At 55.5% G+C, this 20,631-nt stretch overlaps 2 protein-coding genes across 4 annotated transcripts in view; one reads left to right on the forward strand and one right to left on the reverse strand.

Moving 5' to 3' along the window:
- Nucleotides 1-16,793, forward strand: part of GNAZ (G protein subunit alpha z) — a 52,864-nt gene extending 36,071 nt beyond the window's left edge. Inside the window, exon 3 of the mRNA XM_058690941.1 lies at nucleotides 14,881-16,793. Coding sequence (XP_058546924.1) covers nucleotides 14,881-15,225 — 345 coding nt within the window. The 3' untranslated portion in view covers nucleotides 15,226-16,793. The remainder of the gene's footprint in view (nucleotides 1-14,880) is intronic.
- RSPH14 (radial spoke head 14 homolog) overlaps nucleotides 1-20,631 on the reverse strand; it is a 99,461-nt gene that overhangs the window by 68,389 nt on the left and 10,441 nt on the right. The gene's annotated exons all lie outside the window — the stretch shown is intronic.

A 20,631-nucleotide genomic window follows, 5' to 3' on the forward strand; every position in this document is an offset into this window, starting at 1 on the left:
AATATGGGAACTCCAGGAACCTTTCAGAGAAGATGTTTCCAGTGTTGCCCTGGGAATTTGCTACCCCAAACTGGGAGTTGTTTCTCATACCTAATCTGTCCCCTCAAGTGACAGGCTGCTCACCACCCATGTCACACTAGCCCCAGGGTCCTGTCACCCCAGGGCTCTGCAGATACTTGTGGGAGAGGGATGGTCCTTTCTGGTCCTTTCTGGCTTTAAGATCCTGTAAGTCGATTCCGAGGTTCAGTGAGAGCAGAAAGCAAAACCAAGTGATGTGTGTGTGTCTGGGGTGCTGGTGACACCCACTCAGACTCTCAGGGGACAGCTCAGCAATTGGGAGCCCCAGGGCTTTGTGTGGCCTAGATTGCCCAGGTCCAGGCTGGCCCAGTGGCATAGCTCCCGGCCCCTTGTCCCTTGCGCACCTCCTGGGGAGTTTGGGCAATCCATGGGGCTGGGGCACAGCATGCACTCAGAGCTCGGATGGCTGTGTGGGTTGTGGTTAGCCACAGAAGAAATGGAAGGGGGCAAGCTGGGCTGACCACAATTGTATTCAGGCACGTTGGTTCTCAGCCCTGTGCCAGGCAGGCACCCTGGGAGAGTCGGTGGCACCCAGGCCCCAGCCCTTTCTCTCCAGGGGCTGACATCCAGGTGGGAAGACGAAGGCAGGTCAGAGGACAGAGACTAGACCCCCAGATGCAGCCATGGGGCCCTGCACACAAACCTCTAAGACCCTCACCCTGGCGGGGTGTGGCCCCCACCACACGGATGAGGAAACTTCAGGCTGCTCAGCTGGTCCCTCTCTCTACCACCTTATAAGGACCCATGGCTCTCCCCTGCCCAGGGCATGAGAGTTCAGGGACTGGGAGGCTGCCACCCTTGCTATTACTTTGGGTCTCCCTAGTCCCCTCCATGTATACATGGGGAAAACAGGGGCCAGCAGACAAAATGGCCCACAGAAGGGGGGTGGAGGGTGGGTGCCGAGCTGGGTGAGAAGCATCAGCAGCGGGCGGTCCAAAGCTGAACTGCTATGGGAGGCAGAAAGTAGCTGTCTCCCGTTTCTGGCAGGTTCGGAGGGTTTTAGGCTATTAGGACCCGAATTTCAGCTTTACTGGCAGCCTGTTATCTTGTTTAAACAGGCTTTGCTGTTTGAGTAGCAGGCCTGGCCAGTGCTGTTACTATGAGCGTTGCAATTGTCACTGGATTGGGGGGCAAAGGGACAGGCAAGCAATGACTCTGACTTCTGGACTGGTCGAAACACACCCCCAACCCAGAGAAGCCCCATCCGTTGCTGGCCCAAGGCCTGCAGGGCTGAGCACTTTAAAATGGGCCACTTCTGAGCCTCCTGTCCCCCTCCCTCCCTGCCTGGACATGCAGCAAGCTGGGCCCTGGGGCAGGAGAGATCTGGGGAAGAGAAGGAGAGGACAAGGTGATAGGAAGGTCAGGGGCCCCATGAAAACATGGACTGTCCAAGGGCATGAGGTGTGCCACCCTGAGTTGCTAATCTTTTTGTGTCACATGCTAATCTCCACTCTAGCCAGGGAGTTGTGTGGCCCCAGGACTGTCCGTCCCCAGGTGGCAGCAGAGGCTGGGGGTGATAGGAGCAGGTGCCAGGCAGACCCACCTCACAAGGTGTGGATGGGAACACACCAGTGGAGTCGGGGCCTGGGGCCTCTACACAGAACCCCCTGGGGTTGGCCACAAGGGGCTGAAGTAGGAAAATAAAACCTGAGACCACATCCACCAAGACACAGGATCAGGCAGTTCCTGATCATTTTAAAGCCAGAAGAGCGCCTACTTAGCAAACACCTTTTCGGCTAGTTTTGCCAGACTGAGCCACTGAACAACTGAGCTGAAGTGAGAAAGAACACAGGCCAACTGTCTGTGAAAGACCAGGGCAGCATAAGGCCTGTCTCAGAGAGGGAGGCCCAGCCCTGCTGTCCTCAGTAGTCCCTGCCACACATTTGGGGTCCTGGGCAGGGGAGGAGGCCAGGGGCAGTATGAGGCCTGCAGGCCATTTGTGGGGCAGGGGCACTCTGCACCCACGGCTCCTCCCACCCCACCCCAGCCCCGCACACGGCTGTGATGCCAATAAGTTTGCCAACAGCGTGCACCATCTGGCCCTGCTGCCATCACCCTGCGTCCAGCAGACCACCCTGGCCGGGCACTGGAGAGACCAGTGCCCCTGACGGACGGGGCACTGTGTTCATGGCAGATGATGAGCAATACCAAGAGCAGGATCCAATTGGGCCTGAAGCTGTGTAGCAAATGAAGGTAGTGACTAGGGCGGGTGCTTCAGATAGGGGGCTCACAGAAGGCCTTGGGGAGCTGATCCTCTCTGTGGGAACCCAAGGGAAGGAAAAGCATAGCAGTGGTGGAGGCCCTCAGGCGGGGAGGGGCAGGATGAGTCAGGGAGCTGGCGGAAAGCATGGTATCATCCACTGTGATAGAAGCGACTGGAAGGGTTAGGCTTTGCAGTGGTAGGGCCATGACAGAGTCACGGAGCAGAAGCAGGGAGACAGTCTGGCAAGAGATGGTAGCACTGGGAAGGAGAGGTGTGGACAGCTTCCAGGTGTGTCTGGAAGTACCATCGATGGGACAGGATGCGGGCAGAGCCCACAGCCTGACACTGGGCCCTCTGCACACCGTAGCCCCACACACACACCTGGCCTCTGCTAGGGTTGTGCCCATGGCCTGGGGTGCCGCCTCCTCCCCTAGTGGCAGAAATCAGCTCATTCATCAGTGCCCAGCCCAGCTGGCACACCCCACTCCGTGCCACCTGCCCTCAAGCTTGCATGGGGTGGTGCCGGACAGTTGGTGGCATGTGTGTCCTTCCCCTAGGGAGACTCGGTTTTCATAAGCCAGGACTGCTCCTTGCTCTTCTCTGTCCCTTGAGGCAGGAGTGTGCACTACATTCGGTAGGAGCTTAAGGTGTATCCAAGGGACTGACTGAGGTCCGGAGAAAAGGGCAGCCGAAGCAGCCAGGGGAGGTTGGGCTTGCATCTCAGTGCTGCTGCACCCAAACAGTGGTGCTCAGTGGGTGGGACACTGGGCCTCCAGCCTTCTCTCATTATTGCCTATTGACCACATTTCTGTTGTGACTCATTGCATGATAGCCCAAAGTAACTGCCGTCTGATGGCTCGCAGGACCCAAGGCTCTCAGGTAAGGTAAAGCTCAAGGAGAACCAAGGCAGCCCTCCATGGATCTGGCCGCAGAGTGGGTGGGTAGCCCTGTTGGAGCAGACAGTCTGAGGGCTCCTCACTCAGGCCCTCACCCTGTAGGGTTGCTTCCTGACTTGCTAAGGGTTCAGCTGCTGACCCTTTCAGCCTATCCACACATGCCACCCAGGGAGCCCTAAAGCTGGTAAGTCAGAGAGATAAAGGGGTCAGATGGAAGAGGGGTGGGTGCTGATCTGAGTGGACATCTGACCAAGGGTCAGAGAGCAGGGGTAACCATGGCCTACACTGGGGAGGCCTGTGGCTGGGCCCAGGGACATGAGAACAGGATGGGATAGGAAGACATCAAGTGGGAGGGTGTGGGGGTGCTGAGGAGAGGAAGCCCCCAGTTGCTGCGACAGATAGAGGGGAAGGAGGGGCATGAGCTGCTGTCCCTATGTGTGGACAGGGCTGTGTCCGTCTGTCTCAGCCTGGGCATCTGGAGGGTTTACACACAGCTATGGGGGCAGCGCATCTCCAGGGCCTTGAGGGCCTAAGTTTGGGGGGTGGGTGCAACCGACCTGGGCCTGGCAGCAGTGGGAAGCAGGGCTGTCCTGAGGGGGAGTGCTGCTCACCCCAGGGGTCCTGAATGCCTTGGAGGAGGGGACGAGGGTGAGCAACAGTGCTTCCTGGCTTGCCCACATTGCCCTGGTGGCTTTCCTCTCTGTGCTGTCCCTGCACATTGGCTCTGGAGGCAGTCAGGGGCTCATTGATTCATTAGCCTTATTAATCCAGTTCTCTAGTCTGGCATGGCAGCATTTAGGTTTGTGGGAGGAAGAAGTAGGAAATGCTAACCAGATTGGTTTGGAAGTGACCCTGGTCATCCAGCTCTGTCCCCAGACACGTCCCCCTTTCCTGAAGCCAATAGCAGTGGGGGATGACCAGGCCTGGGTGGCTGTCGTTGTACGGGGGGCTCTCCTTGGGTGATGGGGGTGGTAGGCCCAGCAGCGGGGCCTGGGCAGTCCAGGTTAACCCTCTGAGCCCCAGTTTCTATGTAAAATGGAAATATCAGGAAGAACCCCACTGTGGCTTCCCTCCGTGGCATGTCTGGGAGCCCCTTACAAGCCTCTTCTCTGAGATGAACAGAACTGGACATCTAGGCATCAGGGTAGCCTCCACACAAAGGAAGAAGCAAGGCCCAGAGCCATCAGGGGCAATTGTTGAGGTTAACACTGCCACAGGCTAACTCTGCCAAGGGCCAGACACTATCAGTGACACAACCTTCAGTGACACTACCAGCACCTCACCTCCTCTTCCATCGGGAGGCCCCCTCCACCCAGGGGTGCTCCAGCCAGGAGTAGGTCACAGAAGGACCTCCCCTCTTCTCTGTCCACTACCCTGTCCCTCAGGAAGAGTGGGGTCCACTCAGCTCCCAAAGACCCTCCCCTACCCCCCAACAAGTAGATAGTGATGGACAATATTGGTCATTCCAGCCAGCCAGGGCCAGGCCCGTGTGCCCCTGGGAAGGGACTCCTGGCCCAGCTCAAGGATCGGCAGCCTCCCGCCATCGGTCTGTGTTGCTGTGTGAGGCTCTGAGGGTGGAGGCTTTCTCCTCAGTTGTCATGGAAACAGCAGTGAGTCTGCTGAGCATCTGAGTACTCGGCTCAACAGAGGGAGGGGAGCAGCCACCCTGGGTGGCAGCTGCTATGACAGACTCTCAGCAGCTCAGCATTTGGAAGGACCCCAGGGGCTGCCATGCTCTCAGCTTGGTGAGCACAGAGGGCAACTCAGAGGCCTCCTTACCCACTGTCTCCCTGTTGGCAGCTGGACCATAACCACATCTGCCCTCTTGTCTGCACAGTTATGGTGGTTTCCATCCAGGCCTGGGTGAGCCTAATACACAGGCCCTGCCTTCCGGGAGACAGTTCCAATGAGGGGACACATACCATGCGGCAGGGGACAAGGTAAAGAAACATGGGTTCCAGCAGGCAACAACCTTGAGCTGGGGCTGCCTGGGGAGCTCCGAGCATCCTGTCCCCATCCCTGCAGGCATGAGCCGAAATGACTCAGGCCTCCTCCCCCTGCTCCCGCACTGGGCCTCTGCCAAGCAGGAGCAGTCGTGCTGCCTCACTGAGTGGTTTTTGTCTGTCTGCCCATCCCTTCCTCCTACCATCACCTCCCAACTGCATCCCAAGCTCCTTGAGTTCAGGGGAGTGTGTACAGTGGCCTCCCCCTCCGGCTCAAAAGGAGAGTGGCAAAGCCCAAGAGAGACTTCCCTGCAACATAGCCGTCTGTCTGCCGGTCAGGGGCACAGCCACAAATCTCTAGGCTCCCACCAGGCAAGGGAGGTGAGCTCAGCCCAGCCGCAGAGGGACACCTCAGAAAGTCTTGGGCACTGCCTGATTTCAGTGTGGGGTGTGGTGGGGTGTAGAGACAGGCAGGATGTTGGCTGGAGATGCTTCTCAGCAGAGGTGAATGGCAAAGGATGTCTTGAAGCCCAGATATGCTGTTTGACCCCGGTTCCTCACTGAGTCCGTAACTCCTCTGAAAGGAGAGCGGAGTATCCGAACGTTGACCAAACAGCATCTTTGTGAAAACAGCACAGGGCCTTGTGCCTAGATGAGGTTCTGCTGGTCTAGCATCCTTCTTGCCCCCAGATCCCACCCTGTCTCCTGCCCCTAACAGTACCTGTCCCTCTTCCACTGCTTCCCTTAGGGACAGCCCCCAAGGTACGGTGTGAGGAGGCCTCCAGCTCAGGATGGGGCTCTTGCTCTGTTTCTTGCCACCACCACCCTTTCCCCGGGGGAGGCCTTCTGCCTGTACCCCTCAAATTGAGGGTAGATCCAAGCCAGGGTGAGCTCCTCTTGGACAAGCTAGAGCCTAAATGGGAATTGAACCCTGGAAGAATGAGGACCCTCAGTGGACTTATGAACTGGCTGGGGAAGCAAAGGGTTTTGAGCCAATGGGCAGCCTGCAGTCTGGGCCCAGGCTGGCCTCTTCCTCATCCCTAGATCAGCCTCGTTTTCATAGCCACCTGGCAGGGCCATCTGAGCATCCCCTGGCCACTCTAGACTTCTCTGCAGCTTTACAGGAAGAGAAACATACACATATGTTTGTCTTAGCGCCAAAGACCTGCCGCCCCACTTCTTTGGAGACAAAGAATAAGCTGTTTCCCTGACTGACTGACGCCATCCTTGGAGTGGTTTTACTCTGGAGGCAGAACCTTGTCTTTACACCAGTCCACAGCTGCAAACACACCTAACACAGGTCCTACCCACCCCTTGCTCCTTCCAGCCAGTATCTTGGGGCATAGGTCTGAGGGTGGGGCCCACTCCCCCTATTTCTGCTGGAAAAGTCTGGAGACAGCAAAGCCAACTTCACCTTGGTAGGGTTCAGGATGGGCCAGGGAAGTCTCGGAGGCTCCTCCCGCCCACCAGTCCCAGAGCACAGGATTCCGGGCCTCACCTGCTTCTGCTGGCGATGCAGTGGGAAGAGGCAGTTGGCACTGCACTGAGGGTGGGCACCAGACTGCCCACTGGGACATACCACTCACCGGGTCAGCAATGCCCCACCCTTCAGACCATGCCCTGCCAGCTGACGGGGAGCCCCCGTCTTTGGTGCCCCCAAGCTTCCACCACAGAGGGAGCCCAGAGGGGCCAGAGGCTTGGCTGTTACTTTGTGAAGGGTGCCAATTTGATGTCCAGCCCCATATGAAACCTCCCCCTTGGCCCATCCGGCCATGGCGCTGCCAGGCAGCCTCAGTGCCCAGGTCCCACCCTTGGCGCCCTTGGCACCTGGCACTCTGTTGCCCGGGGCTAGGCCCGGTGGCTCAGCTGCAGGGTGGGCAGCTATGGGGCTGGCTCCATCCATGGTGAATGGAATTCATTCATGTGCATAGCCCAGCCTCCAGCCTTACTTCCAGTGTGAAAAGCCGAATTCACAGTTCCCATGAACAAACACTCCAGGCTTTTCTACAACAGGCAGACTTGAGCTTTCCAGGTTATAGCAAAACTGAGACCTCATATTAGAGATGAGGAAACTGAGTCCCACCTGGGCTCTGAGGCCCCAGCTGAGCCAGTGCCAAGGCCTTGGCCCCCTGCTGCATCCCTTCTACCACCCCTCCCAGCTTACCCACACAGCAGCTCTATGCCTTGGCTGGTCTTTACTCCAGGGCCTTTCCCTGCCCTTCCTTTTTCCTTTCGGAGCCCTACCCCCTATAAGGCCCGGTAGAGATACCCCCTGCTCCAGGAAGCCTCCTCTTTTGGCTCAGTCATACCCCTGATGGCTGCTAGCAGCCACAGTGTCTGGGCATGGGGACTTAGCTTTCCCTGAATGTCACATTTCAGTCCTCAGCCACCTTGTGAGGAGGCACGCTACTCAACCTCGTTTTACAGGTGGAGAAACTGAGGCTCAGAACAGCTGAGAGCTGGTGACTCACATATCAAGGATTCTGACCCTTGTTGACCGCTCCACAGCCACACCACTTCATTCATTCCATCCTGCCCAGGACAAGCTCATTGATGACAGAACCATTGGCTCTCCTCTCTGTCTCCCTTATGCTTAGAACAGCATCTCATGCAAAAGGGCACCTGGAGAGGATCTACCAGGGAGATAAGGAAGGAGTGAGGATTGCAGGGGCTCAGTAGTGAAGGGGTGTTGAAGTGTTGACAGGCCGAAGTTTCCAGGTCAACTTGACCCTAGGGTTCAGGCTAGTGCTGGGAAGAGTTGAAACCTTGACATCCCCTGCATTTTGTGTGAGGTCTAAAGCTGGAGACCTCTGTGGATACCAGCTGGCCGTGCCCTGTGCTGTGACCACAGTGAGCCCTGTGCCGGACCCTGGAGAGTGGGAAGCTGGTGAAGAGTGAGCAGACAAGGAGACAGGACGGGTCAGCACAGAGCCTTCCCCAGCCACACAACATAACACATGCTACCACCTCCTGGCATATCCCCCACTCAGATTTACCCATCAGGCCCCCATTTGGCCTTCCCCATGTTCCAAGGGTCTAGTTGATGGCATGTCTAGCATGAGTCAGCATTTGCATATGGCTGCCCAAAACCAGTGTGACCCTGGAGGGTCAGGAGGTGCTGGTCCCACACCCCCCTAGAATGTGTGTCCACATAAGAGAAGAGGGCACTGGGAACAGGGTGGACTGGACCAGTATCCCAGGAGGACTACAGAGCTGGGAGCTGGTATGGAAACCAAGGCCACCTGTAGTGTGGGGACTCCACTTTCTGGGGACCCTAGAGGGAGCAAGGAGCAGCATCCATACAGCCTACCTCTTCTTGCAACAGAATAGTGGGGGACCTGTGTGATAATAACAAGGCAGCAAGGTTGGCTAAGCGCCTGTATCTAGACAGGGGCCATGCAGCATGCCTATGGCTCCGCCCACCCGACAGCTAGATGGGGCCTCAAGGCCCAAGAGACAGGTGGAGGACCCAGGGCCCCACAACCAATGATGGAAACCGTATGAGTCTTTGTGTGCATTTTCTCCATTAAAAGCCACACCTTTTGATGAGGCTGCTCTTACTACCTTCTCACAGATGAGGGGTTGAGGCACTGAGAGACCAGCATTTTGCCCAGAGTGACACAGACTAAAGACAGCCTGTGTAAGGTACTGCGGAGCAGGTGAGGGCCAGGAACAAGGAGTGACGTGGAGGTGGGGGCTGGGAGAAAGATGAGAGCACCCACATCATGAAAGGCCAGCATGCCCCTCTGAGGAGTCCAGCTTTAGCCCCAGGAGCTCAGTCAATAAATCTGGGAATTGAGAAGGTTTCAGAGCATGCCCATGCCCCTTCCCCACAGCTTAGTCCTCAGTCCCAGTGGTGGTCAGTGAATCACCACATACAGGACCTGGGTCCTAACAGAACACCTGTGGTGGCCTGTGAGGAGAGAACAGGAAGGGCACCGCCCTGTGGGCACCCGAAGGTCTGGGTGGCCATCAGGAGAGGTGCGGTGGTTAGAGGTCAGACCTTGAGTCTCTGAGGCCCTGGGCCTCTTTCTCTTGCCTGCCTGCCCACCGTTTGGTGCTGCTGGAAAGTGACATGTATGTTGCTGTGTGGGTTGGTCAGGCTATGGTGTAAGGTACCCAGCTACAAAAACAGGCCCCACCCCTCGTCCGCCCCAGAAGCCTGTTGAGTTGCAGATATGCTGCACACAGGACCCCACACTCTCTATCACAGACTGTGGAGGCAAACTGCACAAGACCAGAAACTGGCTCAGGCTTCGGGAGGCAGGGAGGATGGCCCAAGAGTGCAGGAGACTGAAATGAGCCCCCTAGAGAGACAAGTTAGAAAGACCCAAGGCAGGCTGGGCTGGTAACCTGGTAGTCCTTAGCCAGCTCCCTTACCCTGTTCCCCTACCTCCCTCTAGAAACTACAGTGCCTTAGGGGGCTGAGCAGTGCTCCCTGCCCCAGCCATGCAAGGAACCAGAATTCAGAGAGGGACCCAGGACCACGGCTGGAGGACACCCACTGACCCCTCTACCTCAGGCAGGCCAGTGAGCTCTCAAGTCAGTAGGAGGCAGATGTTCTGGAAGAGGCTGTGCGGGAAACGTTTGGACAGACCCTTTTGCCTGTAGCAGGGCCCATTATCCTCATGTGCAAAGTGCAGCAGCTGTACCTGAGTGTCCATGATTGGGTTCCAGGTTGGATTTCTGGGACAGCCCTCTCCCACCCAGCCAGCACGCAAGGAAACCAAAGTCTGCCTTGTCATGACAAAGCTCATGGGCCTGACCTGTTAAATCAGGGAAACGATGGTAACTGGAGGTGCTCAGCCTGGCACTTGGGGCTGTCCTGTGCCCCACTAAAAAGCTAAGGGAACCTACTGCAAGGACGCAGGCCTCCTTGAGGGAGGTGGGTCTTCCACTGAGAGGTGAAAGGAGACAACAGACAGCCCTGTGCCGGGGCAAGGGGCAGTGAGTGACACGGGAGAGTGCCCAGTGGGCAGCAGCAGCAGCCATGGGAAAAGGCCCAGTAGATCTGGGCTCTTCTCATATCAGCACTTTTATTCCTCCTCACAGTTATCTTGACATTGAACGCCATGACCATCCCATTTTACAGATGAGGAAACCAAGGCCCAGAGAGAAGAAATGACTTGTCCAAGGCACATCAAACACTGGTGGTGACAGTGAACACCAGGCACCTGGCTCCAGACCCAGTACTTGTAACCAGGGATAGGGGACAGCCCTTTTGTGACACAAGGAGAGCCATCGTAGAGAATCAGAACCAAGGGGCAACGTACCAACTCCCCCCACCACCACCACCACCACCACCACATGCAGGCTCTCCTTTGCATCCCAGCTCACCCTGGCTGTTGGCCTCAAAATGTAGCTGGTCCCATCCAGGCGACCATGGGTGCTATCACATGGTAGCCATGTGCCTGGTGAAGGCCTCTGCTGCCAAGTTCAGCACTGAACAGAGACTCCAGACTCACAGGCCAGCTAGCTCCTTAGCAACAGGCCATTAGGTCCAGCCTGGTGACATCCACAGGCCACCCTGGGAGAAAGTTCATTCAGTGACACTGAGTATATTTGGACCTGTCCAAGCAGGAGCTTTCTTTTTGCAAATGGCCAAGAAATTACTTCTTTACCACCCCAGGGATTACATCCAGCCACCCAACTGCCTCTTGCTGTCTGACATGCTTTGTTGCAAATCACTCATTTCTCACTATTGGGCAGTAAGATTCCCGCCACTGCATAAGCTTCTGATGGGAATCATCTGCTCCATGTTATTTATATAAATGAATGCGCAGACAAATCCCAGACTCCTAGAAAGTGCCATTTTTCTGGTGAGCAGGCCCTGGGGAGAGCTGGGTGGGCCTCAGAGCCCCCGGCTGGCATTGCAGGCAGCTGCTAATGGGTGTGTTGCCTCCTGGGTGAAACAACCATGACTGCTCCACTGGCAGCTGGAGCGGTAAAGGCAAGAAGGGCTTCTTCCTGGAAGAGCAAGCGGTTGTTGGAGATACAGGGCTCTTAACGGAGCCCTGGGAGTCAGCCTGTCTGGGCCCCCATCTCCCCACGTGTGAAATCTGTAGCCTCCTGCTCACAGCACAGCCATGGGCTGCAGAGGTGGCCTCTCAGATTCTGGGTCCAAGAGGATGTTTGTGTCAGGCTAATGGAAATTTCACAGGACAAGGGGGTGATATACTAGCGATGATCCCAAAGTTGCCCCTGCCTTCATTTGCCGTAGGGGCCCAGCGGCCCAGTTGGACCTCAAGAGGATGGTGCCCAGTTTTCTCTTACCACCTTTGGGGCCCTCTGCGGCAGCTCTGACCCATGATATCAAGTGGGCAGAGTCATAGGGGAACTAAGCGACATGGGGGAGCCCCACCCAGGCCGAGGAGCAGAAGAATGGGGCCACAGCTGGTGTCCAGGCTGTGCATACCTACCGAGGGCTGTAAAGAGAGGTACCAGGGGAAGCCCTAAAGGCCAGACTGAGGGGCTGGGACTTTACCCTGGTGCAGGACGCATAGCCAGACATGTGCTGCTGCGAGGTGAACAGGGATATGGGGGCGGAAGTAGAGGAGCTTCCAGGAAGAAGCGGTCTTAGGTGAGGCCATAGCGAGCAGAACGTGGAGAGGAGGGGAAGGGAGGCCCTGGAAGCTGGGCGGGGAAGTACACCAGTGGCATTCCTCCCATACTCACACTCATGCAAGCTTCACACAGTTTCCAGAGTTACAGCCCAAAATAGCACGTTCCTTTTTCAATGATTTATGCTTTGAGGTGTCAGGACACTGCTCTGCCCACCTGGGAGCGCTTGGAATGAAGGAGTGAGCACACGACAGTGACAGTAGCACTGAGGGCACCGAGTCAAAAGGCCAGGGGACTCCAGCTCCACTCTGCCCACCGTCACCAGCTCTCCTCAGCCAAGGGGCCTCATTTGCAGCTACAGGGGGTCCTGGCCAAGTGGCACCCCTTGTGGGCCATTAGCACCCAGAGAGCAGTAGGGGATAACAGGTGGAGTGCAGCATCTAGCCTGGTGCTTCACAAGCTCTGAAGGTCATTTGCGTTTCTACAAGCCAGTACCCAGTCAGTGCCTTCTGCAGGCTGTGCTGAATCCTGCCTGGCAGGGCCCATGCAGGCAGGGCATCTACACAGATAGAGGTTTTGTGGTTATTCTTTGATGCCTATCATCTCGCAGGTGTGTAAATGATGGCCAGCGTGATTACCCATGGTTTATCCCAAGGAAGAGAGACAAGCAGGAAACCTGAGCCCCCAAAAAACACAAAAGCAAGAAGGAGACTCCTGTTCTGTGGTCCTAGGCAGTAGTGATCCTATGAGCGTTTGTGAGGCACTGTCAAGGGCATGGCTGCCCTGTGAGGAAAGTGCCTGAGTTCCCAGATTTTCAAGTACAGAGGAACATGAGGCTCAGGGAGATGTCTAAGGACCAAAAAGTCTGCCAAGAGCTGTCTGTGGGGCAGAGGTTCACATGGGACAGGAAGGACTGGTCAGTTGGGGCTGAAGTCAGGAACCTGGGGTGGATATTGAACAGAAAGAGCAGCTGAGATGGCCATGGGGTGGGAGGGGCCCTGTGGCCCGTTGACCCCTTCAGTGCCACGCAGGGCCTGCCCTCAAAGGACCGACCAGCAGAGGCCTCGGCATGAGCACCGGCCAAGCACATACGCGCTGTTTCAGCATGCTGAGAACACCCTCCTGCCCCTCCACTTCCCAGACTCTACAGCCTGCCCAGAGCTGCTGGGCTTGGACCAGGTATAAGGGCTACCTTGGCTCTCACCCCAGGTGACCCAGCAGATAGATACCCATTCTAGGAGCCTGGCTGTGTCCTGGCCTCTCTGCCTGGCCCCCACTCCATGAACACCAGCTCCATACCCTGGGAACTGGCCTGCTGGGTCCTACCTGCTGGTGGCCAGCCCGTCCCCCTCTGAGTCCTGGGCACCTGTCATGGCTCCATCACCTGACATGAGAGCTGGGGCCTGTCACTGGCCCTTAGGGCATGCTCAGCAAGTGTTTGCTCATTGAATTCATGCATACGTGCTAATGACTGTTTCTGTTATTTATCTGATGTGAAGTTTGGGGTCAGAAGCACAGCCCCTGATTATGACATCATTCCTGTGAGAATTGATAGCTCTGTTAGGCTTTACAGTGTGGCTTCCAGAAATCCATTAGAGCTAATTAGTCTCCAGCAGAATGTAACATTCCTAGACCACCACTTATCTCACTTTTGGGAACATCATGTGACTCCTCCAGGCACTGCTGGGGATGGGAATCCTGCATCTTGTTTCTCTCTGGAGAAGGGTCCCCCCCGCCCCTGCTTCCCCAAGACCTGAAACCACCCACTTTCCAGGGTTTCTGGTATTTCTTAGCTCATTCTAAAGAAGGCACAAGATTGGTTTTGGAAAACCTCTTCTCCAAGGTGGAATACGGGATCTGAAGACCGCTTCTCTGAGGTTGGAGAGTAATGACAAGTACCTCTGGGCATCCTCTCCCCACTCAACCTGGTTCCTTCCTAGCACTGATGCTATTAGACTGTGTATCTCAGACAATTCAGGATCTCTGGGAGAGCAGGGTTTCACTGTGGCATCCTCCTGGACAGCCCCACCTGGGGTGATCTCACTTGGGTCCAACAGTGCTGCCCATCCACCCTCCAAGTGAGCCTGAACTCCTGGTTGTGGAACATGGAGCACATTTCCTGCCTCTCCAAGCCTCAGTTTCTTCATCTGTAAAATGGGAATCAGAAGGTGTAAGGACTGAACAAACTGGCATGCCATGGCCACACCATCAGCACCAGCTGCAGCTTCCTTTGTTGTTACCCTGTCACCGGTGATATAATCTAGTCAGAAAGTCCTTAATTCCGACACCCTGGATCTAAACTAAACTAGTTCCGGGCTTTCTTCGGACATTTGGCTTGTTCGTTTTATTTTAAAACGAGGGGCAGCTTTCACCATAGTAACTCACCAGCAGTTCTTTTTAGCAGCTAGAATTGTCAGTTCTCTGTGGAAATGGTGAGTGGTGAGTTTGGGAGTCAGACAAATACATTATGTTCCCTAAAAACTCAGTTACTACAACCCATTTAAGGTCCTCAGAAAGAAGGGGGTAAATAAGGGCCATTGCCACACTCTGGTCACTGAGCCTGGTAGGCCTCTGTCCTCACATGAGCGCAATGACCTGGGCGGGGCAGAGGGGCCTGAGCCTTCCCCAGCTCTCTAGACTGGAGCCTTCGGTTTTGGAAGCACAGGCTGTTAGTTCACAGATCTGGCTGAGGACTGACGGCACCACGTGGCAGGGTCGAGGCTTAGAGGACTGGCCCAAGCCCTAGCGGGCTGGAGCTGCTGGCTGGGCAGGAAGCTGGCCACGCTCACATTGAGGGAGATGCGATGGCAGCATGGGGGACTTGAGCCAGCGTGGGGTGGCAGGGGATGGGGCCCTTAGCTATGAGCTTGGAGTTGCCCAGGTCCCTGCCGCTAAGGGAGGCCATGAAGCAGCCCCGAGCCACAGAGGAGGCACCGATGAAGCAGAAGAGCCCATTACTAACAAGTGTCAGGGCACGGAGGGCGGTGCCAGCCACTGTAGGGGCTCCAGAGCCCGTGGGAGGCAGGTGAAGACAGACTTGGCCTCTCAGAGGAAGACTTCCCAATAAAAGGGTGAATTTTGCAGGGCCAGTGCTGGGCTGGGAGACCTTCCCAAGGGGCCTTTCTCTCTGAAGGGCTGTGGGTCTAGGGCCTTTCCTTGCTGCATCCCCTGATTAACACCAGCATTTTCCTGCCTGCAGAGTCGAATGGCAGAGAGCCTGCGCCTTTTTGATTCCATCTGTAACAACAACTGGTTCATCAACACCTCACTCATCCTCTTCCTGAACAAGAAGGACCTGCTGGCGGAGAAGATCCGGCGCATCCCGCTCACCATCTGCTTCCCTGAGTACAAGGGCCAGAACACCTACGAGGAGGCCGCTGTCTACATCCAGCGGCAGTTCGAGGACCTGAACCGCAACAAGGAGACCAAGGAGATCTACTCCCACTTCACCTGCGCCACCGACACCAGTAACATCCAGTTTGTTTTCGACGCGGTGACAGACGTCATCATACAGAACAATCTCAAGTACATAGGCCTTTGCTGAGGAGCTGGGCAGGCCAGTTTGCCTGTGGCGAAACCCCTGGGGTGTCACACCCCCACTCGTGCTAGGGAGACCCAGCCTAGGGGCAGAAAACGGGGGACCTGAAAAATGTCCCCCCCCCCGGCCCTCCACCTCCTTGGCCCCCACATTTCCGCAAACATAAATATATACGGATAGATTGCTAGGTAGGTAGACACACACACACACACACACACACACATATGCACACACACAATCTGGAGATGGTAAAGTTCCCCAAAGCGTTGAGGCCTCTTGAAGACTTAAGCAGTTGTCACCATGTTCACTATGAGCCCTTTATGCCCCCTTCACTTTGCCTTCCCGAGCCGGCCCCACTCTGCATGGGGGTCCTCGTGGGACTATGAGGAGAGGCGGCTGGGTCATCTGGAGGAAGCCAGCTCTGCCCAAGCTTGGGACTGAGGACCTTGCTGCTGACCAGGAGGGAGGACCAGAGCAGGGTCCACGCGCCTTCCCTGCTGGCCACGCCTACTGCTGGCCTACTCTGTACCACGTTCGTTCTGGAACCAGGGTGCAAGGCCAGATAACAGCACTAACCAGACCTCTAGCCACTCACAGCTCTTTTTAAACAGCTTCAAAATATGCAGCAAAAATCCACACAATAACATGAGTGGCACGATTTGTTTCAAACTAGGCCAGCTGGGTTCCAGCTTTTCTTCTACTAGTCTGATGTTTTATAAATCAAAACCTGGTTTTTCTTCTCTGACATCCTTTTTTTTGGCCAAATCTCGTGGTGTTTCGCAGAAATATGGAAAATTTCAAATGCAGTTGAGTATTCTTTTTTAAAATGCAGATTTTCAAAACATATTTTTTTTTCAGGTGGTCCTTTTTGTGTCTGGCTTGCTGAGTGTAAAAGTTGTTATCTGGATGAGTCTGTCCCTCTGCTCCCGAGCGACACTGGGGCGGATGGCCGCCCTGTGGCAGCCTCGTGGGGCCGCGTTGTACATAAGCCTGTGCAGCGTCCTCTTGTTACTGGTGCGATTTCTGCTTCGTTTTTATTTCAGAAAATAAATGTGATGTATTTAAAGAAGGTTCCTCACCTAGGAGCGAATGAACAATAGCTAAATGTCTTTGGTATTTAAAGAGTAAATTATCCATTGGCTTTGCAAGTGGAGGAAGGGGAAGCAAGAGATGGGGCCCTGGCCCCTGCACACCTTACACCTGAGATGGGCTGAGAGCAGCTACAAGTCCTGTGAAGGCTCAGCGAGCGTTGTAGCCTGAGGGAGGCCCTGCTGGGACCTCGCACTCTGGCCCTTCATGTCCCAGGGCCTGTGGCACCCACCATCATGGAAGGACCTTGGCCAAGGGCCGCATGTAAATATGAACCCCCGCTGTTGAGAGGGAAGGCACCGCCAGAGCCCTTGCCAAATCTCCTTTTCTCTTAGCCTCTGTTCGGTACCTATATGTCCAAGGTCAGCGTGTGGAATCACAGCCAAGGACTTTAAGAGATGTACAGAGGGAAAGAGGAGCTGGTGATTGTATGAAAGTTAAAGATTGTCTACTTTAAGAAAATAAAATACCCTGAATGAGCTGAGCCTTGTCCTGATGTGCTGTATGTGTGCGGCTGACATCTGGGAGGGTGCCCAGAGACACCTTCCGTGCCCAGGGTGCTTTTTCTCTCCCCTAACCCACACATTTAGGCAGAATCATTTGGAAATCAAGACAGGGGGAGGCCTGCCAGGACCCTGTGTCTGGAGGAGCTGAGGTTCAGGGGTGATGATGGCTCCAAGACCCCTGCCCAGCAATGGCCCAGGCTGCACCAACACCCAGACCCGTCATACCCTAAAGACACCTCTGCCAGAGTCAGACTCATCCCCACAGAGTGGAAGAGGTAGAGAGCCTGGAGGGTGCTGACAATGCCCAAGAGTATAGGGTGGGTCCTACAAGGTGTGGGGAGGAGGGGTCCCCCCACTATCCCACCGTTTGCCCACCCTGGCTTGTGTGGTTAGAGGCATCTCCATGCGGTGGAAAGCACTAGTTAGTATTCAAGCAACTTTGTTCAGTCTGCACTAGGCTCCTTACAGATTATTTTAACATCTCTACGGTAGCAGGTTGTTAGCTGTGCCCCATTTTACAGATGAGAAAAGGTGTCCAAGGTCAAGGTCAGGGATTGGCGGAACAGAGAGGCAAGGGCTTCCCAAGCCTGGGGTTCTTGTCTGGCTTTGCCCCTGATCATTCTGCACCAGACAGACAGCATCCCATGGGGAGCCCAGAGCCACTCTGCACCTCCTCCTCAAATGCAGGACCCACACAAAGCCCTAAGTGAGGACCAGCAAGTGGAGATGCACACGCACGCACACACGCAGACACACAGCGTGCAGACACATACAGATTGGGCTTTCTCCCTCCCCCACCACGAGCCTCGTGGGGATTCCCTTCACGCCTTCCCACATCACCAAACAGCAAAAACCCAAGGGGACTTTTGTATAAGAAGAAATAGCGTGTGACTTAAAATCTTTGAGACTTATTTTACGCTTTTAATGCCAACTGTGAAAAGAGCAGTAATTTCACCATGAGCATCCTTCACCTAAAAATACACAGATAGAAGGAAAATAGAAGGATTCTGCCTTCTCTCCTGATGTGCTCAGGGATGGGAGGTGCCTTCCCTGGGACAGTCCTCCCAGTTCCCAGAGCCTGGTCCCCAGAGCCCAGTGGGCAGACTCTTCAATGGCCCGCCCTCTGCTGCAATCTATCAGCATTGATTTTTTTTTTTTTTAAACTTACATGAACTACCCCTCCCTGCCTCCTTTCATCAACTCTGGTACGTATGTGTTCTATATTCTTCTCTTCCACATTTTGGAGACCATGCATTCAGTGAGGTTTTTTTTTCATTTCATGGGCTGACTGTTTTTATTGAAGTATAATTGACATACAATCCTCTTAGTTTCAAGTATACATCATAGGGATTGAGAGGTTTTTTTTAATGTTTATTTTTGAGAGTGGGGGCAGGGGAGGTGCAGAGAGAGAGAGGGAAAGAGGATCTGAAGCGGGCTCTGCGCGGACAGCAGAGAGCCCGATATAGGGCTCGAACTCACAATCCACGAGATCATGACCAGAGCCGAAGTCGGATGCTCAATCAACTGAGCCACTCAGGTGCCCCAATAATTCAGTATTTTTATATATGTTATGAAATGATCCCCACGATAAGTCTAGTCACCCTCTGTCTGTGCTGGTTCTTCCTCTCGTGGGCATGCTATGTCTGCCTCTTGTTCTGCTAATCATGCTCATGTGCCTTTCCCCACCCTTGAAGTCCAAGAACTGTCTATCCCTCGGGGCTCAGCCTTCTGGGTGTTGCATGTCCCCTCCTTCCCACACTCTACTGCATAAAGTGCTCACTCCAGGGCAAGGTGGGAAGGGTACCTGGCACATTCTGACCCACCTCCTTTCTCTACTGTGCCCAAACAGTTCCCAGTATGGGGAAGGCACATGCTAAGCCAAAGAAAGGCCCAGGAAAGGTCCACCAATGGTGGCATTGGCCAGAGAGAAATGAGCTCTAGGACCAGCAGCAGAGGGACCAGTGAGAGGAGGCCAGGGTTGACAGGAAGACAAAAGACGCTCTCTTACAGGGCACACTGCCCTGTGGGCTCATGGGGGTATTGCCATCCTCCCCTGTAGTTCTCTCGGTCGTCCAAGATAGTGTGATGGGTCAGTGACAATAACCCCAGCTCCCCTCAGTGACTGCACACCACATGGCCCTGCGCTGAGCCCCGTACCCACTCGTCTGATCCCAGCCTCCTCCACTCTCAGGACACTGAGATTACTGATTCGATTTTATAGAGGAGAAAGCAGAGACCAGGAGGGGGAATGACTTCCTGGCATCACACTGTGTAGCAAGTGACCCAACCAGGCCTGGGACCCCAGGGGCAGTGCTCCATCTGTCCACCTTCCCTGGAGCCCATGCAAGGCCCTGGCCATCTAGGACAAATAGGCATGGGCTATAGGTCTGCCGACTCAGGGGCAGGTGCTAGGGAGGGGTGCAGTACACCATGAGGACAAGGGGGCCCCACCAAGGCTGGATGGCACCCTGGGGGCTCACCTCACTAAGAGATGAGCTGGGCGAGGGGCTTCAGTGCTGAGGTAGGTCCAAGGCCAGGGGCCAGCTGGTACTGCCCAGCGCATGCACCGGAAAGTCTTGACCCTCTTTGTGTAACAAGCTGTCCCAAACCGCCTGGGTATATTACAAAGACCTCATAGAGAAGGCTGAGAAAGATGGCCCACCCCCAGAGAGACCACAAGGATAGCTGCTGGGACAGTGGCCAGCCTTGACTAGGCCAGACAGGGAAAGACTCTTCTGGCTGGAGCAGGCAAGTGTGTGCAGAGGGTGAGGAGAGGAGGCATCATGCAGGTGCACCAGGCTGGGAACCAGGTGGGCAGTGTCCCCACTGGTGGGCATCGTCATTTGCTAAGTCTGGGAAGGGGGCAACTGCCCACCAAGGACTGTCAGGCTGAGGATGTGCCTGGGGCCGGGTGCATCCCATCCTAAAGGCAGGTGAGAAAGGAAAGACCCACCCCCCTGAGGCAGCCAGCCCCATCCCTGTACTCTGTGGTGTCAGGTCTAGGAGGAGCAGGAGGCTACTCTGGGCCACCTCCCGAGGCAGCCTTCAAGGAGAGAAAGGGGTGCAGCAGCTTGCCTGGCTAAGGCTGCCTGGCTGAGGCACACTGTGGAAGGGTGAGAAACATCCTGTTTTGCTTCTCCAGCACCCCCTATCCCTAGGCTTCTGCTATTCCCACTGCTTCAGCTCTGATGTTCCCCTGCACCTCAAAACTGCCAAGATCAGAACAGCATCCAACATCATGCCTGGCATGCCCTGTCCCTCCCCAGGCCCACCCTGCTCCTTTCTGAAGCTGAAGAGCCAGTGTCCATAGGAGAGGACTCACATCCCTAGCTCCCTCCCCAGCTGGTGCTCTCCTCTGGGTAGGGAGGGACACCTGTTTTAGCCCTCACGGCTTCACCCAAGCCAGGCTGCACACAGTGTGTAGGGGACACAGCAGTCCCCACACCGTGGTCCTGCCACAGCTGGGCCAGCAGCTCAGAGTTCAGTCTCACAGGTGCACCCAGTCATCCTGGTTCCGGGCCACTGTCATAGGGCCCAAGGGGCCTGGGTCATGGCCAGTGGGGCTGGAAGGGAGACACTTCCAGGTCCCCGGTACTATTCAGCTACATCCCAAAGTCCAGTTACAGAAGAATCCTCAATTTCGGCATTAGAGTTCTCTCCTACAGCACGCCTGGCCACAAAACGAGACCTGTTTCTGTGTGCGGTTAGCAGAAACAAGGGAACAGAGATTCCCCCAGAATCCCCAGTGGTCACTTAGGGCCCGGCTGACAGGGAACGTGGCCTGGAGGCTTCTGCATGGTATTTGCCTCTCCAATCC

Source organism: Neofelis nebulosa, chromosome 11 (genome assembly GCF_028018385.1).
Source record: "Neofelis nebulosa isolate mNeoNeb1 chromosome 11, mNeoNeb1.pri, whole genome shotgun sequence".
Classification (NCBI taxonomy): domain Eukaryota; kingdom Metazoa; phylum Chordata; class Mammalia; order Carnivora; family Felidae; genus Neofelis; species Neofelis nebulosa.